The sequence below is a fragment of the Leopardus geoffroyi genome, chromosome A1 (assembly GCF_018350155.1).
Source record: "Leopardus geoffroyi isolate Oge1 chromosome A1, O.geoffroyi_Oge1_pat1.0, whole genome shotgun sequence".
Classification (NCBI taxonomy): Eukaryota; Metazoa; Chordata; class Mammalia; order Carnivora; family Felidae; genus Leopardus; species Leopardus geoffroyi.
The window spans coordinates 112288568-112308040 of record NC_059326.1 but is presented as its reverse complement, the minus strand read 5'-3'; the positions used below and the strand labels follow the sequence as shown (position 1 = coordinate 112308040).

The 19473-nt window shown below is 44.8% G+C and overlaps 1 protein-coding gene and 1 pseudogene across 1 annotated transcript; one reads left to right on the top strand and one right to left on the bottom strand.

Moving 5' to 3' along the window:
• Positions 1–4078: 4078 nt before the first annotated feature.
• On the bottom strand, positions 4079–5614 carry LOC123579184 (annotated as a pseudogene).
• A 4244-nt stretch (positions 5615–9858) lies between these two features.
• IL9 (interleukin 9) lies at positions 9859–13067 on the top strand. Its single transcript, XM_045489700.1, has 5 exons — positions 9859–9972; positions 10277–10312; positions 10398–10430; positions 11641–11772; positions 12906–13067. Exons 1-5 carry the CDS (start codon positions 9859–9861, stop codon positions 13014–13016), a joined length of 426 nt encoding a protein of 141 aa, XP_045345656.1. The 3' UTR covers positions 13017–13067.
• The last annotated feature ends 6406 nt before the right edge of the window (positions 13068–19473 follow it).

Below are 19473 nucleotides of genomic sequence, written 5' to 3'. Positions count from 1 at the left end.
GCTCTGTCTAAGGGAGCAGGATAGAGAGGTAGAAACAGAAGCCAATAGTTTGTGTTTAGGGCCAACTAGATAGCTAACCAATCAGCAGGGGTGTGCAAGTAGATCCCCCTACAATCCTGAAATGCTGGTACACAGAGCCCCGCCTCCTTTGCGATGGGAGACCAGAGAGGGCCTCTGTGCTGGCTGATGTCCAGCTTCCCAGACAAGAGGGAGACCTGGCTCCAGAGCTAAGGTGAGATTCCAAATCAAGTAGCTCTCAGCCCTGCTGACCGCATTATCCCTGAACAAATGACCCACCCTCTCAGCTGCTAGAGAAAAAGTGTACATCTAAATTTGTCTCCTATTTGTGTTAAGGACAGAAAGAAATCGCAATGGTTGCCACAGGCTCTGTTGGGACCCATCTCGTTCAGGTTATCTTTCCGAACGACTGTTCATATGTATCAGCAAAGCAAAACATTACCAGATATGTAAAACCTCAGCAGTTTACTTTTACTTTTCTTTTTTTTTTTTTTTTAATTTTTTTTTCAACATTTATTTTATTTTTGGGACAGAGAGAGACAGAGCATGAACGGGGGAGGGGCAGAGAGAGAGGGAGACACAGAATCGGAAACAGGCTCCAGGCTCTGAGCCATCAGCCCAGAGCCTGACGCGGGGCTCGAACTCACGGACCGCGAGATCGTGACCTGGCTGAAGTCGGACGCTTAACCGACTGCGCCACCCAGGCGCCCCAAACCTCAGCAGTTTAAATAGAACATTCAGAGTGAATAACCCAGGGTAAAAAAAAATAAATACATAAAAGAGCTTCTCTTTCTGTTTCTCCTTTCTCTCTCTCTCTCTCTCACTATATATATGTACATATATATATATATATATATATGTATGTATAATTCTTATTCTTACATTGCATTGATAAGATGAGAAGACGAGAGCAGGCAATTATGGCAAGAAAGATAAGAAATATAATTGCACAACTGAAAAGAAAAACAGAATCCCAGTCACACTAAGCATGGATAGCTTCCATCTTGCTTTTTGATGCCAGGCTCCAATAAAAGGAATCTGCACTCTTTGCAGAAATGGCTGATTCCAGGACTGGCGCAGCAAAGTGACAACATGAGCCTGGAACATCTTGTGGTGCCAGAAAGTAACATGGTGCTCACAAAACAGAACCAAAAAAGGCACAACGGTGGAGTTGAAAAGGACACAGAGGACAAATGAAACAACTCCCGATTACCAAAGCTGGAAAAATCCAAGTAACAAAATAAAGTAGTAATGGATTGCAACCCGAAATAGAAAACAAATTCTGATGAGTCTATACCGAATTAAATACATAACTGAATCAATCAATAAATGAGGAGACAAATGTCCCAGGCAGAATAACCCCAAGTAATTTATGCAGATACTCAGTCCTCAAGGAAGTGAACATAACTCCCCACTCTTTATCTGTATGGTGACTTTTCCCCCAAAGAGTACAGTATGGAAGGAGGGGAAAAGAGAAATCTACAGGTGGTTTCTGCCAGAGGATGAAGGTCATCGACAAGGATAAGTCATGCTGATGCAAATGCTCTGATACAATGTGATGAAAATAAAACTTGACTTTTGTGGTCTTCCTCCCTAAACTCAGTTTAATCATGAGAACATCAAGCAAATCCCAAAGTGAGGGACATTGTACAAAATACCTAAGGAGTACTCCTCAAAACCATCAAGGTCATTAAAAACAAAGAAAAGCCTGAGAAATGGTCACAACTAAAAGGAACCTAAAGAGACATAATGGCTAAATGTAATGAGGTGTTCTGGATGGGATCTTAGAACAGAAGAGAACATTAAGTGAAAACTAAGGAAATCTGAATAAAATATGGACTTTAGTTAAAAATAATGTACCAAGGGGCACCTGGGTGGCTCAGTCAGTTAAGCATCAGGCTTTAGCACAGGTCACGATCTCATAGTTTGTGAGTTCGAGCCCCACATCGGGCTCTGTGCTGACAGCTCAGAGCCTGGAGCCTGCTTTCGTTTCTGTACCTCCCTCTCTCTCTGCCCCTCCACCACTTGTGCTCTGTCTCTCTCTCTCTCTCAAAAATAAATAAACTTATTTTAAAAACCCCACAATGTTATCCATATTGGTTCATTAACTGTAACAAATGTATCGTGTATATATAACAAATGTTAAAATGTTAACAACAGGGAAACTAGATGTGGGTATATGAGAAGTTTCTGTAGTACGTTAATAATTGTCTTGTAATCTTAAACTGTTCTAAGGTAAAAACTTTAATAAAATTCAAAAAAGAAGACCGAAAGACACTGGTGAAGTATGGGAGAATGTAGGCTGCCTTTAAGGTCTGGCAGTGGGTGTCAGATTTTGGAGAAAGAGAGGCTGGATGGCTGTGTCCATGACAGAAAAACTTTAGTAGAAGTGAACGTTTCACTGGAATTTTTAATTCATTTAATTTTAGTGGAAAATGCAAGGCCATTTTGTGTGTCTTTGTCATTTGTATATACCATCTTTCTTCCACATTGTCATTAAAAAATGGTGCAGGGTGGCCCTCATGAGCTTGTTACATGCTTTTTGGGATGCATATTAAAATTTAAAAATAATGGGGCGCCTGGGTGGCGCAGTCGGTTAGGCGTCCGACTTCAGCCAGGTCACGATCTCGCGGTCCGTGAGTTCGAGCCCCGCATCAGGCTCTGGGCTGATGGCTCAGAGCCTGGAGCCTGTTTCCGATTCTGTGTCTCCCTCTCTCTCTGCCCCTCCCCCGTTCATGCTCTGTCTCTCTCTGTCCCAAAAATGAATAAACGTTGAAAAAAAAATTTAAAATTTAAAAATATTAAAATGGAAATATGCATTGGTGGGAACAAAAACACTCAGTAGAGATGGTTAAAAACAGAATGGATTCTGCAGATAACTGAACTGGTAATTAAAAGACCCAATCCAGAAGACCCCCCAGAAATCCGAAGTAAAAAACAATGATAAGAAATTCAAGGGGAAAACAAAGCCATGAAAAATAAGCTTAGAAGATTTCAACCTGTGTACGATAGAAATTACAGAAGGGGAAAAAAGAGAAGTGGAGATCAAAGAACAAATAGAAAAATATTTTTATGGGAGAAAGACGGTGATCTTAAGATCAAATGGGCTATGTGCTGGTCAGGGATAAAAACAGAATAGCCACAACTAGACAAATTCTGGCAAAACTTCTGAGTTTCAAGGATGAAGATCATGCAGGTAGAAAGCAAAGGGTTTCCCAAAACGATTTCCTACAGAGGAAAAAATAATGGGAACTTCATCAAAGAAGAAACCAAAATTGGGGCACCTGTGTGGCTCCATCGGTTGAGTGTCTGACTTCAGCTCAGGTCATGATCTCATTCATGGTTCATGGGTCAAGCCCTGCATCCAGCTCTGTGCCGACAGCTCAGAGCCTGAAGCCTGCTTTGAATTCTGTGTCTCCCTCTCTCTCTGCCCCTCCCCTGCTCACACTCTATCACTGTCTCTCTCTCTCTCAAAAACAAACATTAAAAATTTCTTTAAAAAAAGAAGAAACCAAGATTGAAATTATAGACTGTTAAGAAATCAATGCGAGTGAGCCAACCACATACCAAAATCTACGCGATGCTGCCCAGGCTGTGCTCAAAAGAAGGTGGCCCCTAATCTGGGAATAGCTGTGTAATCCTAGGAAAGTTGCTTAACTTTTTAAAGCTTCAATCCCTCATCTTTAAATAATAATATGGACTGCGTCCATAGTGCTGATCATGTGCCAGACTCTGTTCTAGGGGCTCTAAGAACTAATTTATTCATCCCCCACAACAGACCTGTAATGTGGATTATACGATTATCCCATTTTATAGCTAAGGAAACTGAAGCGCCGAGAAGTCACGTGCATGAGGCCACAGAGTTAGAAGTGGCAGCAACCATCTAGCTCAAGTCTGCACTCACCACCACTAAGCTACAAATATTTCTTAGGAAGCCGCAGGTGGTATTGTAAGAATTCAGTGGGATAATGCAAATAAAGCCTGTAGCGCTCTGCTTGCCACACGGTGTAGTCAGTAACTGAAGCTAATATTTGTTTAAACACTGAAGCAAACATATGACTCAAGAAGCTAGAAGAGGAACAAGAAGATAAATCTAGGGGTGGCCTGACTGGGTCAGTAGAGCATGCGACGCTTGATCTCGGGGTCATGAGTTCGAGCCCCACGTTGGGCACAGAGATTACTAAAAAATAAAAATAAAAAACAATCTAGGAAATCCAAATCACCTAAGAAGGAATGCACGTGCATAAAATGCAAAATTGTAAAGATGAGGAAAATCATATCCAGAAATGATCAATAAAAAGCATAACCTAAATATCTGAAAATAATCAAATATACACATTTCTTACAAGTTTCATCAAAGAGAAAATATGGGTAAAATGCACAATCTTACTACTTTGTTAGCATTATTCAGGGATCATTTTCCAGGAAAACACACATAGAAAACTAAGAAGGAGAAAACCTGAAATAGCACTAAAAAGAAAAAAGCATAAAATTCCAAAAAATTACCGCCCCAAAGCCATCAGATGCACGTCTTCTGGACAAGTTTATCAGAACTCAATTCATTCAGCAAGTTTTTTTTTTTAAAGAAACCTCGTTTTCCATCAAGCTTATTTCCGTTTTCTACTTAAGAGTCTGGAAAAACTGCTTAAGACCACTCAGCGGTTGTTCCTACGCATTAACCGCGGGCCAGTCCTCAGTGGCGCCGGGGGAGGGGGGGGGAGGGGAGGGCGGGGAGGGGGAGGGGGAGGGGGGCACCCAGGCTTCCGCGGGGTGGGCTGCACCAGCACCGAGGCACCGCTCACCTTCAGACCAGCCTGCCGTGTGGGGGTGAGAAGCAGTAAATTGGGGCGCTGGAGCAGTCCATGCACCCTGACGTGCCTCCCAGGTCAATCCCTCTCAGCAGCGGCCTGTTCTTCCCCTCCAGGGACCTCCTAGCGGTCGGGGTTAGGCGTGACCTCTCACCAGTTCCCGGGGAAGAGCGCCGCACATGCGCAGAACTGCCTGCGCCAGCATCCACCGAGTCAGAGCCGCTGAGGGAGCTGCCTGGTTGCTGCAGGGGATGGCAGGGGAGAGTCTGTGTTATACAGAGTGATGGTAGACAGGTTAACGTAAGAGGCCTCCGTCAGAGGCTGGGGTCACCCCCGGGGTCACTAGGCGCCCGAAGCCATGGCTCCTGGATCTGGGTGAGGCTGAGGTCACCCCCGGGGTCACTAGGCGCCCGAAGCCATGGCTCCTGGATCTGGGTGACGCTGAGGTCACCCCTGGGATCATTGGTGAAGGCTCCAGGAGCAAAGTGACCAGCACCAGGAGTGGCTCCAGTGGCAACAGCAAACTTGAGGATAGCTTGCTGGTCAGTATTCTGGGAGGACAGGACTCTGACATCAGCCGGGTTGTCAATGGCACCAATGGCACAAGCTGCTAGTAGAAACCTCCCAGGTTCTCTTCAGATTCATGACATAGATGTTGTAACTTTTCCTATTGCAAATGCACTGTTCCACTTGGAAGTCAACTTTGGTGCCACCTAAGTGGGTTCCTGCTGCAAGGAATTTGAGGACATCCTCCCCTTCATTCTCAGGACATCAAGTGCTCTGGACATTGTGAAAGTTTCCCTTTAAGTTACGACAGGTACCCAGAACAATGCCGTATAGGTGGGTCAGCAGAAATGCAGATTGATATAGGGCATAGGCCATGAGAGCACAGGCTCTAGGATTAGATAAATCCAGTTCAAATTGTTAGCTGTGTGATTAAGGGGACCCTCTTAGCCCTCCTGAGCTTCAATTTCCTGAGCTTCAACATCTATAAAGTGAGGCTAATAAAGACTGGGCTGAGTGCGTTAATACATATGAGGTGTTTAATATATTACCTTGCATATAGTAAGGGTTCAACAAATGGTAGTGCCTTCCCCAATGCGGCCCAAAACAGGAGTTCTCATCCTTTTTTAAAAATTTTTATTATCATTATTTTTTAATGTTTATTTTTGAGAGAGAGAGGGAGACACAGAATCCGAAGCAGGCTCCAGGCTCTGAGCTGTCAGCACAGAGCCCGACGCAGGGCTCGAACTCACCAATGATGAGATGGTGACCTGAGCGACAGTTGAATGCGCAACAGACGGAGCCACCCAGGCGCCCCTTTCATACCTTTCTTTAGTAGATGAGCACCAGTAAATTGTCCACAGCAAAGCGGGGTGGGGTCCCACAGACTCTTAAGAAACACAGGGGCAGGTTTCAGGCAACAAAGGGCTGTATCAGTGGGGGAATGTAAAAATTCCTTTTACGAGGATAGCCTGGGTCGTTAGTCACCTTTGGTGAGGAGTAGCAGTGTAGAAGGGGTGGGGGCTGAGAGGAGTGGAGCCTGCATCTTGTAACTCTGGAAACTTCATGGAAGCTAAACGGGAAGCACAGGGCCCCAGGTCCCTGGCCCCGGAATTTGCTTAGGAGCTGCGAAAGGAGAGGTGCAGAGCTCCCACGTAGAAATCCCCCTTCCGGGGGGAGAAACCCCAGTAGGGATAACAGTGCACCCAGCGAGGCTTGCCCCTCACAGTTGGTTGGGAAATAATGACTTGGAAAGAACTATTTGATTAAGAAATTAGTGCTCAAGGATTCTCATAACGTTATCTCTTGGCTATTCAGAAGAAAAAACAGAATGGGTTTTACTTAGAAATTTAGTGTCTTTTTGTGTGTGTCATTTCATGCTGTGGCTTCCTAGAACAAATAACCATTTTTGTTTTATTAGAGAAATAATCCCTGACACATGGGTGTTTAATCACAAAATAAAAATGTCAAACTTTATCTTTGAAACAAAATAAATGGTGGAGAATTGTCTTTTGTCATTTATTGTAAAATATGTTATCTACGCTACATCTTGGTAAGCATCCCACTCTCCAATCTTCTTGATATTTAAAACAAGCAAGTAGTTCATTTCTGAGCTTGGTGTATTTCCTCTGCAGGAGATCATTTGCATACTCACATTCCGGTATCGCAATAAATCCTAGAAGCTAAACCTCAAAAGCTGTAGACTTTGCCTAGATAAACATCTGCTGTTTTAACGGTGTTTTAAAATACAGAGCTGCCATTTAAATATTCTTAATTCTTTTCATTTTTATAACTGAAGTGGCTGGGAAGATAGAATTGCAAAGAACAGTCACCTACCTCTCTCTCTCTCCGTTTCATCCTGTACAGACTCGGAGTTCCTTCACCTGACCTGCCTTCTTCGTGCAGTTGCTAAGAGAACTGAAAGGGAGAAGAGCTTGAAGAACTCTTCAAAGTTCTGAAGGGACTGCATTGCAGGAGGGTGTATTTTGTTCATTGCTTACTCTTCAAATGCTTTCCTTGCTCAGGTTTTGTAAAGGCTCTGTCTGTTCTTTGTTACTGATCCACTGGGAACACATCTTGGTCATTTCACAAATCACATACATTTAATACATTTTAAGAAAAGGACAGCTATTCGTCATTCATTCACTTAACCAGCAATTCCTGAGCACTGAGTATGGACTGTGCCCTGGGAATACAATAATGAACCAGAGTCTGACATCCTATCAGTTCTCCTGGAACTCAGTCCCGCTTGGAGGAAGAGACACAAGACAGCATCATGCAGATTGCAATGACTCTAGCACATGCTAATTTCCATTTTTCCTGAGCGTCAAGATGCATGGTCTTCAGCAGGCAGTGATATCTAGCTGGAACTTAGTACCACTTTGGTATTCTTACTGTTACTTTCTATCGTCGCTTTCGTGGTTTTATTTTTGTTTTCCAGGACTTTTTTCCATTTATGTAAAACGTTAGAGTTGCTATTGCTACAGTTCTCTGGTCCATCCCTGCATGGTCAGAAGATCGCTTCCGAAGCTCTTGCTAGCACATTCACGCTCAGATCGCAATAAGGTGGTTAACGACGGGTTTCAGCTACTTTTGTCTCCTGTTACCAGAAAAGCAAATGAATTCTACAGACGTTGCAACCATCAGAACATGTCACATGACCACCTGCAGCAGTGCAGCAGAGTGACTGAAAAAGTGGGTGTTTGGCTGGGTACATTGCCATCCTGAACTAATCGAGCTTCTATTGGCAAGAAAAGGGCATCGCTACCAGACTGTGGCATGAAAGTATTCGGCACAGGCTGGCAGGCCTTTGAAACGTCTCCTTGGTGCATACACAGGGCAGGCATGGAGGCCAAGCTGCAGGAGGATCTGGGGAAGTTAGCAAGAAGCCATTTTTTTTACCTTCTTTGCTACCAAGACACCCCCTTTCCCCATAGTCCAATACCGCTCCTAAGGAACAGCATGCAATGAGAAAAGCAATATTACCACATACTCTTCCAGCAGTGGTGAGAAAATCTTACGAGTGTGTCCCACTTGCTAGTATGGCTCAAAATGCTAAGCCAGAGAATCCCCACTTTTTCAGCCTCTAACGTGTAGAAGATAAATTTCCTTAAGCCCATACACCTCCATATACACGCCCAGAAACTAGATTTGTAACCTTACACAATCATAGTTTTTGAGTACCTGTCTTACTACTTCAAAAACTGCCTTTCACATTCACGTTTTGATTCAAGAGGCATTTAGTGATAGCTCACTGCTCCTTAAGGAGTTTTCCAAGGGCTGAGGATATAAGGGTGAACCAGATCCATACGGGGCATATATCCCAGGGAGAGAGGCAGGCAAAAAACAGAGAAGTAGGGGGGCAGCTGAAGCTGGGAGCCAGAGTTCTGGATTTGAATACAGTTATTTTGTTTTGTTTTGTTTTGTTTTGTTTTTTCTTCCTAGCTGTGTGGCTTTGGGCGAATTACTTGCATCTCTGTGCCTCAATTTCCCCATCTACAAAAGAATGGGAATAACCATAATACTTATAGGGCTACAGTGAGACATCTTTCTGGCTCACAGTGGTTAAGAACAGCTTCATCCAAGGGCTGGGAAGCTAAGATACAGACAGTGTTCTAATCTAAGATATGAAGAAATGGGAATGGCAAATTAGTACCTACCTCATTTGGTGGCTGTAGGTACTACATGACGCAATTCCCGTAAAGAGCTGAAAACTGTGGCTGGTATGCCGTAAGCGCTCAATACAGGTGAGCCATTATCCTATCTCAAGCACCGAGTTTTGACTTGACAGCTGTGCAGGGTGACATAAGTTCCCTAAAGACACTAAGGAATCCTCAAGACCAATCTTAACAGACACTGTGGCTACATTCTTGCTGGTACAGTTGAAGAGTTCCCTCCTTCAGACACCTGTTTAAAGAGATACTGGCACAAAAATGCCTTGTGCTAGGTGGAGAATCTGGCCCCAGGCATGAAAAATGCTGTTAAGATTTGAGAATAAAATGTAGTAAGATTAAAGTTGCAATGACTTCATCGAGCTTGAGCTTGCAAAAACCCCAACAGAGCAGCTCTCCTGCATGATTTCTCACCCTCCCGCCCCCTCCCTGGCCCCTTCATTATAATACCTGTGACTGGCTATTATATCAGCATTTCCAATAAAGTAAAAAGGGGAAAATACAGACCTGGGCTTTCATGGAAAGTATTCTAACTCTCACAACTAGAATATCTGCCTTAAAAAAAAATTATGGTTTTTAGATCTTTAACTTTTCCTACAGCATCTCAGTACCCAAATTTTGAAAAGCATCTTTTCTGGGGAATGATATTTCCTAGCACAGTGTAACATAGTCTTTGCCAAGTGACTCAGTTCAATGTATATATGTATTTTTCAATGTCAAGTGGCCCAAACTTACATAGAAGAAGTGGGCACCTGGTATCAGTTTGATGTCAGGGTTTTTCCAGGTTTGCAAGAGGGAGCTTTAAATACGACTCGATTTCAAGGCAACTACAAGCTACCCTGCAGCTCCAAGTCAAGATGCTCCTGTCCGTGGTCCTTGCCTCTGCCCTGCTTCTCTGCTCTGTGGCCAGCCAGAGGTGTTCAACCTTGTCAGGGATTCATGATGTCACGTACCTCATTAACAAACTGCAGGTAAGCTGCAGAGGGGGGCGCCAGTGGGAAAGGGAACTCTTGAAAGTTTAAGTGAGGGGCGCCTGGGTGGCTCAGTCGGTTGTATGTCCTACTCTTGATGTCGGCTCAGGTCATGATTGTGGGATCGAGCCCTGCATCAGGCTCTGTGCTGGGCGTGGGGCCTGCTTGATTCTCCCTCTCCCTCTGCCTCTCTCTCGCTCTCACTTAAAAAAAGAAGAAACAAAGAAACAAAAAAATGTAGGTGAAACAAAAGGATGAAAAGCACACCACCCATTATGGGTTCTTGTTTTTCTATTTACTTTAGGAACATCCACCTTCAAAATGTGGCTGTGGCACCAACGTGAGTAAATGCTCTTTTAAGAACTTTCCAAACTTATTTTAATGTTTGCATCTGGAATCTTCACCCTGGGATTATTCTTTTGCAGGTGACCGATTGTTTGTGTCTGCCCATTCCTTCTGTAAGTACAGTAAAACAATATAATCTTGACGGTGTAATTTTAAAAAGTTTTCAAGTAAAAATGAATTGCTCGATTTGATATTTGAAATAAGAAAATGTTGCTTAACTGCAATTGTTACAGTTCAGGATTTCCTTTTAAAACCAGGCCCTTGAATTCTATACTAGATACATCACTAGTATACATTGTATTTGGTCTGCTTTTATGCCCTTTGGGAAGTTTGAACACTATTCAATACTTTAAAAAGAATCTTGTATGTCTTCTTAGATTAGTGGCCATGTGCACAATTCAATCAAACTGGAGCTGAGAATGTAACAAACGATATAGCTTATATCGTACTGCTTACTAATTTATTTCCTAAAACTCAAGGGTTGCACAACAAGGAAGTAAAATAACATTTTTTCTTTCCTATTACAAAACGTCTCTGGGTGCTATACCTTCTCCCTCACTCCTCCCTTCCTGTCTGTCTTTTTAGCTGATTTGGGGTGGCCCTCTCATGGTTTGAATGCTGGGAGGACAGCGTGTCTAAGTAGAGAGAAAACGAAAAGCACTTCCAGAAGGTGATTCCCCACTTTCACAAAGAGTAAGCCAGGCAGGAATTTTCTGGTTCAGGGGAGGAGGAAGGTGCCTCCTGTATTATTATCATCCCAAGCAAGGCCTGGGAGAATCTGAACTTGTCATCCTCGCTGGGGTCAGATATCACACCCCATCAGGCTGCATCCATTACACGAGACTAGGGTAGGGGGCCTTCTGAGGAGGAACCACGCATTTATAGCCCAGTCCCGCCCTTCAGTTTATGGTCCGTGATTTTAGCTACTGCTGAAACACTGGCTGTATTCAACTGACTCATGCCATCAGACTGGTGTGAGAAAGCTTTTCCTTTCTTTCTCCTTGGGAACCTATTACAAGACACGGAGCCCAGGAACATCGGTTGCATCGGAGACTAGAACGAGCTGTTTTCCAGAGTCCATCGGCTTTGTGTTCCTCTGCTGGAACATACTGGAAATCTCCAGGCAGTGACACTGTGGAAAAATGGCCTTGACTTGAAATGCTGAAAGTCCTTTCCTACATGGGGAGAGGGACCTGTCTAAAAATAATACCGGTTTAGGTTACATTGGTTAAATTAAGGTAGTGTCTGAAAGCAAGCTCTTTGTGGTTCTTCTCAAAGTGGTCCTCAAGGTGTTTCTTTTAGTAAATTCTTTTCATTTACCAGGACGACTGCACCACACCGTGCTTCCAGGAAGGGCTGTCCCAGATGACCAACTCCACAGTGCAAACAAGTTTCCCCCTAATTTTTAACCGACTAAAAAGAACCATCAAAGACCTAAAGAGCACCAAGTGCCAGGTGAATTGGTTTTTCCCTGTCTTCCGCTCTGGTTAGTTCTTTTTATGTGAAGGTCAATGACAACTCTAGCTAAATGAGAAACGGCGATAAAGTTGGAATTGGTAGTTCGAGGCCAATACGAGACCTGTAAGAAATGTACTCAGAATGACAAAATTAAAGTGAGATCTGCCCTATAGCCCTGTAATTCCCCCTGGTTTAAAAAAACACTCACACCCATGTTGCCGTTTACTTCTTTCCACCTACTGAATAATGAAAGAATCTGTCCTGATTGTAATAAGAAGCTGAGATCTAGAGAATCAGAGCTGTCGATTCGTTAACCCAGTGGGTGTTGTGGCCTGTAAAAAGAAGATTTTTTTTTTCCGACTGGCTAAGAAGGTATTTAAAAGAAGGAGCACTCAGATCCAGATGGAAGCTTGCCATTTGCCTTAAGTGCCCATCAGTATGTTCTCTTTTTCTGCATGTGCCCTGGTCCCTGGAGGGCAGGGAGGACATGAACTCTTCGGGAATTAGCAAATCCATGTGTGTCCTCAGAAGGCTAAGAGCCTTCACCCAGCTACTCAGCTGAGTTACTTACCATCAACAGCTTGTAGTTCTAAATGCTTAATATATACTGTTTCATGACAATAGCATTTCAGTAACAATTGTTGCAATTATCATTTACCACCCTCACTTCGTTTGGAGGAAACAGATGCTCCGTGAGGTTAACTAACTTGCCTAAGGCTAGATACTTAAGCAGTGGCAGAGTTGAGATGGGAACTCTGGTCTACCTGATGCCAAATTCCCATTCTCGGCCATAGAGCTCTTCAGTGACCTTGGAAGGACGACCAAAAAAGGATAATAAAGCGTTAGGATTCAAAGATTCCTGAGAAAAGGTTCCCTCTAGTGAGATTTAGGATTATTTGATAGGTGGGGGTGGGGGGCACCCCTGAAATGGTAGCACAAAGTCAGCCATCTACACGGTCTACATGACATGCTAGCTCTGGACCTCCCCATGCATTTGCTCTATGTCTCAAGCCCTTGCTGTCTGCACACCCCACCCCACTGCACCCCTACCCTGCCTCTCACAGGGCTGCAAGCAGGGTGGTTCCTGGTCCACACTCTTTTAGTTACTCCATTAATTTTTCTCCCCACAGTTTTTTTCCTGTGAACAGCCGTGTAACCAAACTTCAACAGGCAACGTGCTGACGTTCCTGAAGAGTCTCCAGGAAATTTTACAGAAAGAAAGGATGAAAGGCACAGTATGAAGATGAAATATTATTTATGCTATTTATTGAATTAAAAAGCCTCCTCTTTGAGTTGGGGCAGGTAAAAACATTAAGTAAAGCCATGATGAATCCAATTCATTTGTAATAATGTGTTTAAAATTATTTCTGTATTTTGGAATAAATATATATGAAGAAAAAGAACACAATCTGGTCGTTAGGTGTTTATTCACTCCTTGCTGCTCAGAAGAAAGCAAGCTACAGGGGCACCTGGGTGGCTCAGTTGGTTAGGCATCTGACTTCGGCTCAGGTGGTGATCTCACAGTTTGTGAGTTTGAGCCCCGCGTCGGGCTCTGTGCTGACAGCTCAGAGCCTGGAGCCTGCTTCGGATTCCGTATCTCTCTCTCTCTCTCTCTCTCTCTCTCTCTGCCCTTCCCCCACTTTCTCTGTCTCTCAAAATAAATAAAGTTAAAAAAAAAAACCCTACAAACTCTGTCAAGGGACTGAATGGGTCAAAGGCTCCTGTACTAAGACCCGTTACCCTAAACAGACTGGAAGTCCCACTAGCTGTGCCTGGGGACGGAGAAAGCACAGTTGTGAAGAGTATGTGGGGACAGTCTGGCCATTGCTGTTAGGGAGGCTGAAGGCACGCCTGAGGCACCCTGTGTGTGGGCGCTGAGGGAAGGATGCTCCCTGGGCACTTCCAGGGAGTTTGGGGTCCTGAGAAGCCACCTGCGTCCCTGAAATGGGAGAAGGCAGTGTGGTAAGGCCAGGAGGCAGGAGCCTACCCAGGAATGTAGGCACGTACACCCAGAACAGAGGAAAGTACTTGAAGCTCAGCCAGGGGAAGACCCGGGGAGCAGACCTCCTGACTTAGAGCACAAAGCCCAGAAAGCTTGGGATCAATACAGTCACCTGTTCACTTGCCAAAGACCTTCAGGTAAGAACCCGCCACCGGCCAGGCGGAGTGCCCGGCTGACGTGCGGAGCCTAATGGGGGGTCTACCCAAGGGATCCCTGAACCAGGTTGTTGGCTTGGCTTAGTGTGGCTGTCTCTGATGGCAAATTCTACATGTCAGCTTCACCAGCCCGCAGGGCACCCAGATATTTGGCTAAACATTGCTTTGGGGTGTGTCTGGAGGGCGTTTCTGGATGAGATGAGCATCCGAATTGGTAGACTGAAATGCTCTGCCCAGTGTGGGTGGGCCTCATTCAATCCCACCGAGGCCCTGAAGAGGCAGGGGAAGAATTGGCTCTCTGTCTGACAGCTTGAGCTGGGACATTCTTCTATACTCGGACTGGGACTTAAAACACATCAGCTTCCTGGCTCTCAGGCCTGTGGACGCGTATCACCACCCCAGCTGTTTTCCTGGGCCTCCAGACAGCAGCTCTTGGGGCACTTCAGCCTCCTCAATCACACGAGCCAATTTCTTCTTATCTATCTGTATATCTATTCAGCCTATTGGTTCTATTTCTCTGAAGGACCCTAATGTACTATCCATCTTACCTTAATACTCAACCTGCCCCCTGCCCCAGTACCCCAGATCCTGTCTTCCGTTCCACAGTACTCACTACCTTCTAAGATGCTCTCCCACTTATGACTTTACCCCATTCGTTGTCTCTCCCTGCTCAAAGGGCAGCTCCCCGAGGGCAGAGAGCTTTGCTAGCCCACTGTTGAATCCCGGTTGCCTCTCCTGAGCCCGCACTACCCCTCTACCAGAGCTGGCACTCCATAAATATTGGCCGAGGGAACGAAAGCCCTTTGAGACGCCAAAGCAGAGTATGAACTGGTCTGTAGGTCAGGAAAGTGCTCACCTGGAGAAGAGATGGTAGCCAGAAACACGCTGCAGGTGCTCAGAAAGGAGCGGTCCCTCCACAGAGCTCCAGGCAGCCTCCAAGCTTGGGGTTCACATGATCTGGCCCCTGGGGAGGGAGCCGCCTGCCAGCTGTGTGTGATGCGTTGTGGGGGAGGCCGTGTTAGGTCTTGGATTGGGATGGTCTGACAATCACAATCGCCCTCTCCCCCGCTACCTGACGGGTGAGAGGATTGGGGAAGAATCTCCCGTGGGGAGTATTTTTCCAGGTACGGTCAAAATTAGAATCGTCCCCCCCCCCCCTTGAGCTAAACCATCCTTGAGTACCTCTGACCACAATAATATGGAAAGTTCAGAGCATCAAAGGTTCCTCAAAGAGCTCTGCTCGGCCTTTCATCAGTCACAACGTCAAGCAATATCAGATGTGATCTGCACTTTAAACAGCCCTTGGCCAAAGGTGAGATTCTCTGATACTCTAAGTAGCCCCGGTCCCCGGAGTTGTGCAAACCTTTTAGCGATGGAGTGCCACAAATTCGGTCCTGCACCTGCGGCTGAGCCCCTCCTGCCTGGGGCAGATGCGGCGGTTTTAGCGAGGAGTGCCTAAGGTCAGCTGAGCCATTCTGCTATCTTCTGGGCTGCAGAAATGGTGCGTACACAATCATAATTATTTGTGGACATCCAATCATAATTATTTTACTTTGCACAGAAAGAAAAGTTTCTCAGTGATTTCTTTATAGTGGCATGCATATGAAAGGGCCAAAAGTCAGATTTTCGTGGTCAAGAGGCTCTCAGAAGGAGACCACTGGTTTAGCCTTTGTCCTCAGTGCTGAAGGCTGCCAACATGTTATAGGGGACACAGACCCTGAGACAAATAGTCATCACATCTTGTTGACCCCTCTGCTTCCCCAGATAAGTGAGCAGCATCACGTAGCACTGGTGGGGGGGTAGGCAGCACTGGGGCACAGATTCTGCCAAAGAGGATTTCTGATCATCTCCCGTAAGAGTGGGTATGAGACTTCATGTTCCATTATTACTGTTTTTTTTTTTAAGTTTGTTTGTTTGTTTATTGAGAGAGAGAGAGAGAGAGAGAGAGAGAGAGAACCAGTGGGGGAGGGGCAGAGAAAGAGGGAGAGACAGAATCCCAGGCAGGCTCCTCACTGACTGCGCAGAGCCCATTGTGGGGCTCGAACTCACCAACCGTGAGATCATGACCTCAGCCAAAACCAAGAGTCAGACTCTTAACAGACTGAGCCACCCAAGCACCCAACTGTTATTACTGTTTTTTAGTCGCGTATTCCAATATCCTCCACATAATTTCCTCTCTAAGACCGGAAGTTCTGGGCACTAAGTGTCCTCAGCGCCTCACCCCCCTTCCTGGACAGGGTTCCCAAAACTGGGATCCCGCTCCCATACACTGAGCACAGCGTCCAGGTGTGGTTGTCTGGCCTGGCTCCCTAGCTGGTCTGTGGACGCCTGTGCACATGGCACTGAGGAAAAGAGTCCATCCAGGTAATACATATATCATTATCTATTAATATTAAGCCTGTAATCAATTACTAAGCCCTTACTCTGTATGTGCTAAGCATGCATTATCTCATTTAATCCCCTAATAACCACAGGAGGTAGGGATTATTATGTTATATTAGCAAGGAAATCGAGGCTCAGAGCGGTTAAAGACATTCCCAGGGCTCTGCAGCTGGTGAGAACTGGAGCAGGACCCCTGCCCCAGCTGTCTCATCCCAAACCCAAGGCTCTCTCCTCTCTGTCCTTTTCTTATTCTGTGTATAGCAGGTGTGTTTCCTCTGACTACAGTCTGAGGGTAAAATAGATTCATAATAATATGGGACACATGCCCTTATCCCAACACCTGAGGACCAGATCGTTTTCAGAAATTAAACTGTTTGGCCTTCTAGATGGGGAACCCATAGTTCATGAGCCATATGTCACCTAACACCCAGGACCTGGGGCAGGATTCTGTAATTAAATACATTAATATTCTGCAAAACGAACAAACAAACAAAAAAACAACACACAGGAGTACTCAAAGTTGTCAGGTTTGGCAGCCAAATGCATCTCAACAAATCTTGGGCTTTCAGAGCCGTTTGGATTTCAGAATTGTGATATTTCCATAGCTCTGGCCCCACGTATAGGGGGCACTCTTTCCCAAGAGCTTATCTGGAGCCAGTCTGGGCATCTCCAGGAGGGACAGAGGCTCCTGTAGCTCCCTGGATGGCCGCCACGTGGGTCTTGGCCACAGGGCCTTCTCTCGTCTCCTCCACCTGCGTTTTCTGAATGGCCTCAGACACAAGTCACACGCTGTGGTTTACAGCCTGCAGCACTGAGAGCTGCCACGTCACCAGTGCTTGCCCCACACAGGGATCATAGCAAGGACAGACAGACGCTGGTGGTTGGAGATGGTTTCAGAACAATCGGCTGCTGGAGAAGACGGGCAGAGAGATGAGCGGCAGCCCAGTGTCCCAGATTAGTCACCAGTGTAGCTTGGTGGTTTCCCTCAGCTGTTCTGCAAAAGTCATATAACCCACAGGATACACCCCTGCAGACAAGCTCAACCCAGAGTTCTCAGGGCCTGTGATGAAGTGCACAATAATTACTCTCCTGCCTGTGTCAGGAGAGTTGAGATTTATCTAAAAAGCACCTTGGAGAAAGAAGAACGAATATGTATCGAATGTACCAAGCACTCGGCTAAGCATGTTTTGTGGAATATCTAGTTGGATCTTTGAAAGAACCTCGTGAGGTAGATATAGAATTATTGTATATACTTATTCCTAGTGCACAGATGGGGAAACTGAGGACCAGAGAGGTTAGTATAACTCGTCCAAGGCATGCTGCTCAAAAGAAGTGAAGCCAGAGTTCCCACTCAGGTAACTGAACTCTAGGGCCATATTTACATCTAACCAACAGGAGCATGGAGGCTCTCCACAGCGCCAGTAGCCTTGTCCAGGTTGGCCGGGCCCAGGCAGAGTTGTTTCCAGAATATTCTAGTCCAGGGCACACTGATGCTGACAAAACTAAGCCCAGAGGTTACTGGTCTTGACCAGTCCCCATCCATCCGTCTCTTTATTTGCACATCCAACCAATTTGAAGCAGGAAGATACTGTGAAGGCTCAACTGTTCCATTCCATTCCTAGCTTGCTTTCCTCACCTACCCCACACCAAGGCCTCTCTTCCTCTGCCCAGGGAGCCCTCGGCAGAAACATAAGGCCACTCACCCACTTAAAGTGTACATTTCAGCGGTTTGTAGTGTAGTTACAGGGCTGTGTGACCATCACCGCTGTCTAATTCCAGCACACTTTCATCATCCCCCCAAAAAACCCTGCACTCATTAGCGGCCATTCTCCATTCTCCCTTCTTCCGGTGTAATCAACTAGTAATCTTTCTTCTCTGTAAATTTGCCTCTTCTGGATTTTTCCTATAAATGGAATCATGTGTGTTCTTCTCTAACTGGCTCCTTTCACTTCGTATGATGTTTTCATTCATGTCATAGCATATATTAATACTTCGTTTCCTTATTGCTAAATAATATTCTGTTGTGTAGATACACTGCATTTTATTGATCCACTTGTTAGTTGACAGACGTTTGGGTTGATTCCACTTTTTGGCCATTATGAATAATGCTGCTATGAATATTCATGTAAAGGCTTTGGTGACTCCATATGTTTTCATTTCTTATGGGCACCTAGGAGTGGAACTGTTAGGTCATATGGTAATTCTGACTGGTAATATGGCAAAACTGCCAAACTGTTTTCCAAAGTGGCTGCACCATTTGACATTTCCAGCAGCGGGGTGTGAGGGTTCCAATTTCTCCACATTCTTGTCAACACTGGCTATTTTCTATCTTTTCAACGATAGCCTTCCCTGCATCTATAAGGCGGTATCTTATTATGGCTTTGATTTACATTTCCCTAATAACTACAGACACATCTTTTCATATGCTCCCTGGCCACTTGTATATCTTCTTTGGAGAAATGTCTATTTAAATACTTGGCCCATGTTTATATTGGGTTACTTGCTTTTTATTGTTAAATTTAAGAGTTGTTTATGTTTTGGAAATAAGTCCCTTATCTGAATTAAGTTCTGCAAATACTTTGCGGGTGGTTGTTTTATTTTAATGATGGTATCATTTGTAGCAACAAACATTTTTAATTGTAGTTCAATTTGTCTATATTTGATTTTGTCACTTACGCTTTTGGTATTCTAAGAAACCGTTGCTAAATGCAAGGTCGTAAAGATTTATTACTATATTTCCTTCCATGAGTTTTATAGCTTTAACTCTCACATCTAGGTCTGTGACCCATCTTGAGTTAATTTTCATATATTGTGTGCAGTAAGGGTCCAATTAAATTTTTTTTTTTTTGTATGTGGATGTACAGTTGTCCCAATACCACTCACTGAAAAGACTATTCTTTTCTCCATTGAATTGTCTTGGCACCCTTGGGAAAAATCAATTGATCATAAATCTAAGGGTTTCTTTCCGGACTCTCACTTGTATCCCATTAATGTACACATCTATCATAATGCCAGAACTACACTCTCTTGATTACTGTAGTCTTAGGGAAGTGTTGGTCTTCCAATCTTATTGTCAAGTTCATTTCAGCTATTCTCAGTCCTCTGCATTTCCATATGAATTTTAGGATTAGCTTTATTATGCACCCCCTTTCCCCCCCA

Coding starts and splice junctions, on each gene's coding strand:
- IL9 (XM_045489700.1), top strand. CDS start 9,859: ATGCTCCTGTCCGTGGTCCTTGCCTCTGCCCTGCTTCTCTGCTCTGTG. Junction 9,973..10,276: donor ACCTCATTAACAAACTGCAG/GTAAGCTGCAGA, acceptor TATTTACTTTAG/GAACATCCACCTTCAAAATG. Junction 10,313..10,397: donor AATGTGGCTGTGGCACCAAC/GTGAGTAAATGC, acceptor ATTCTTTTGCAG/GTGACCGATTGTTTGTGTCT.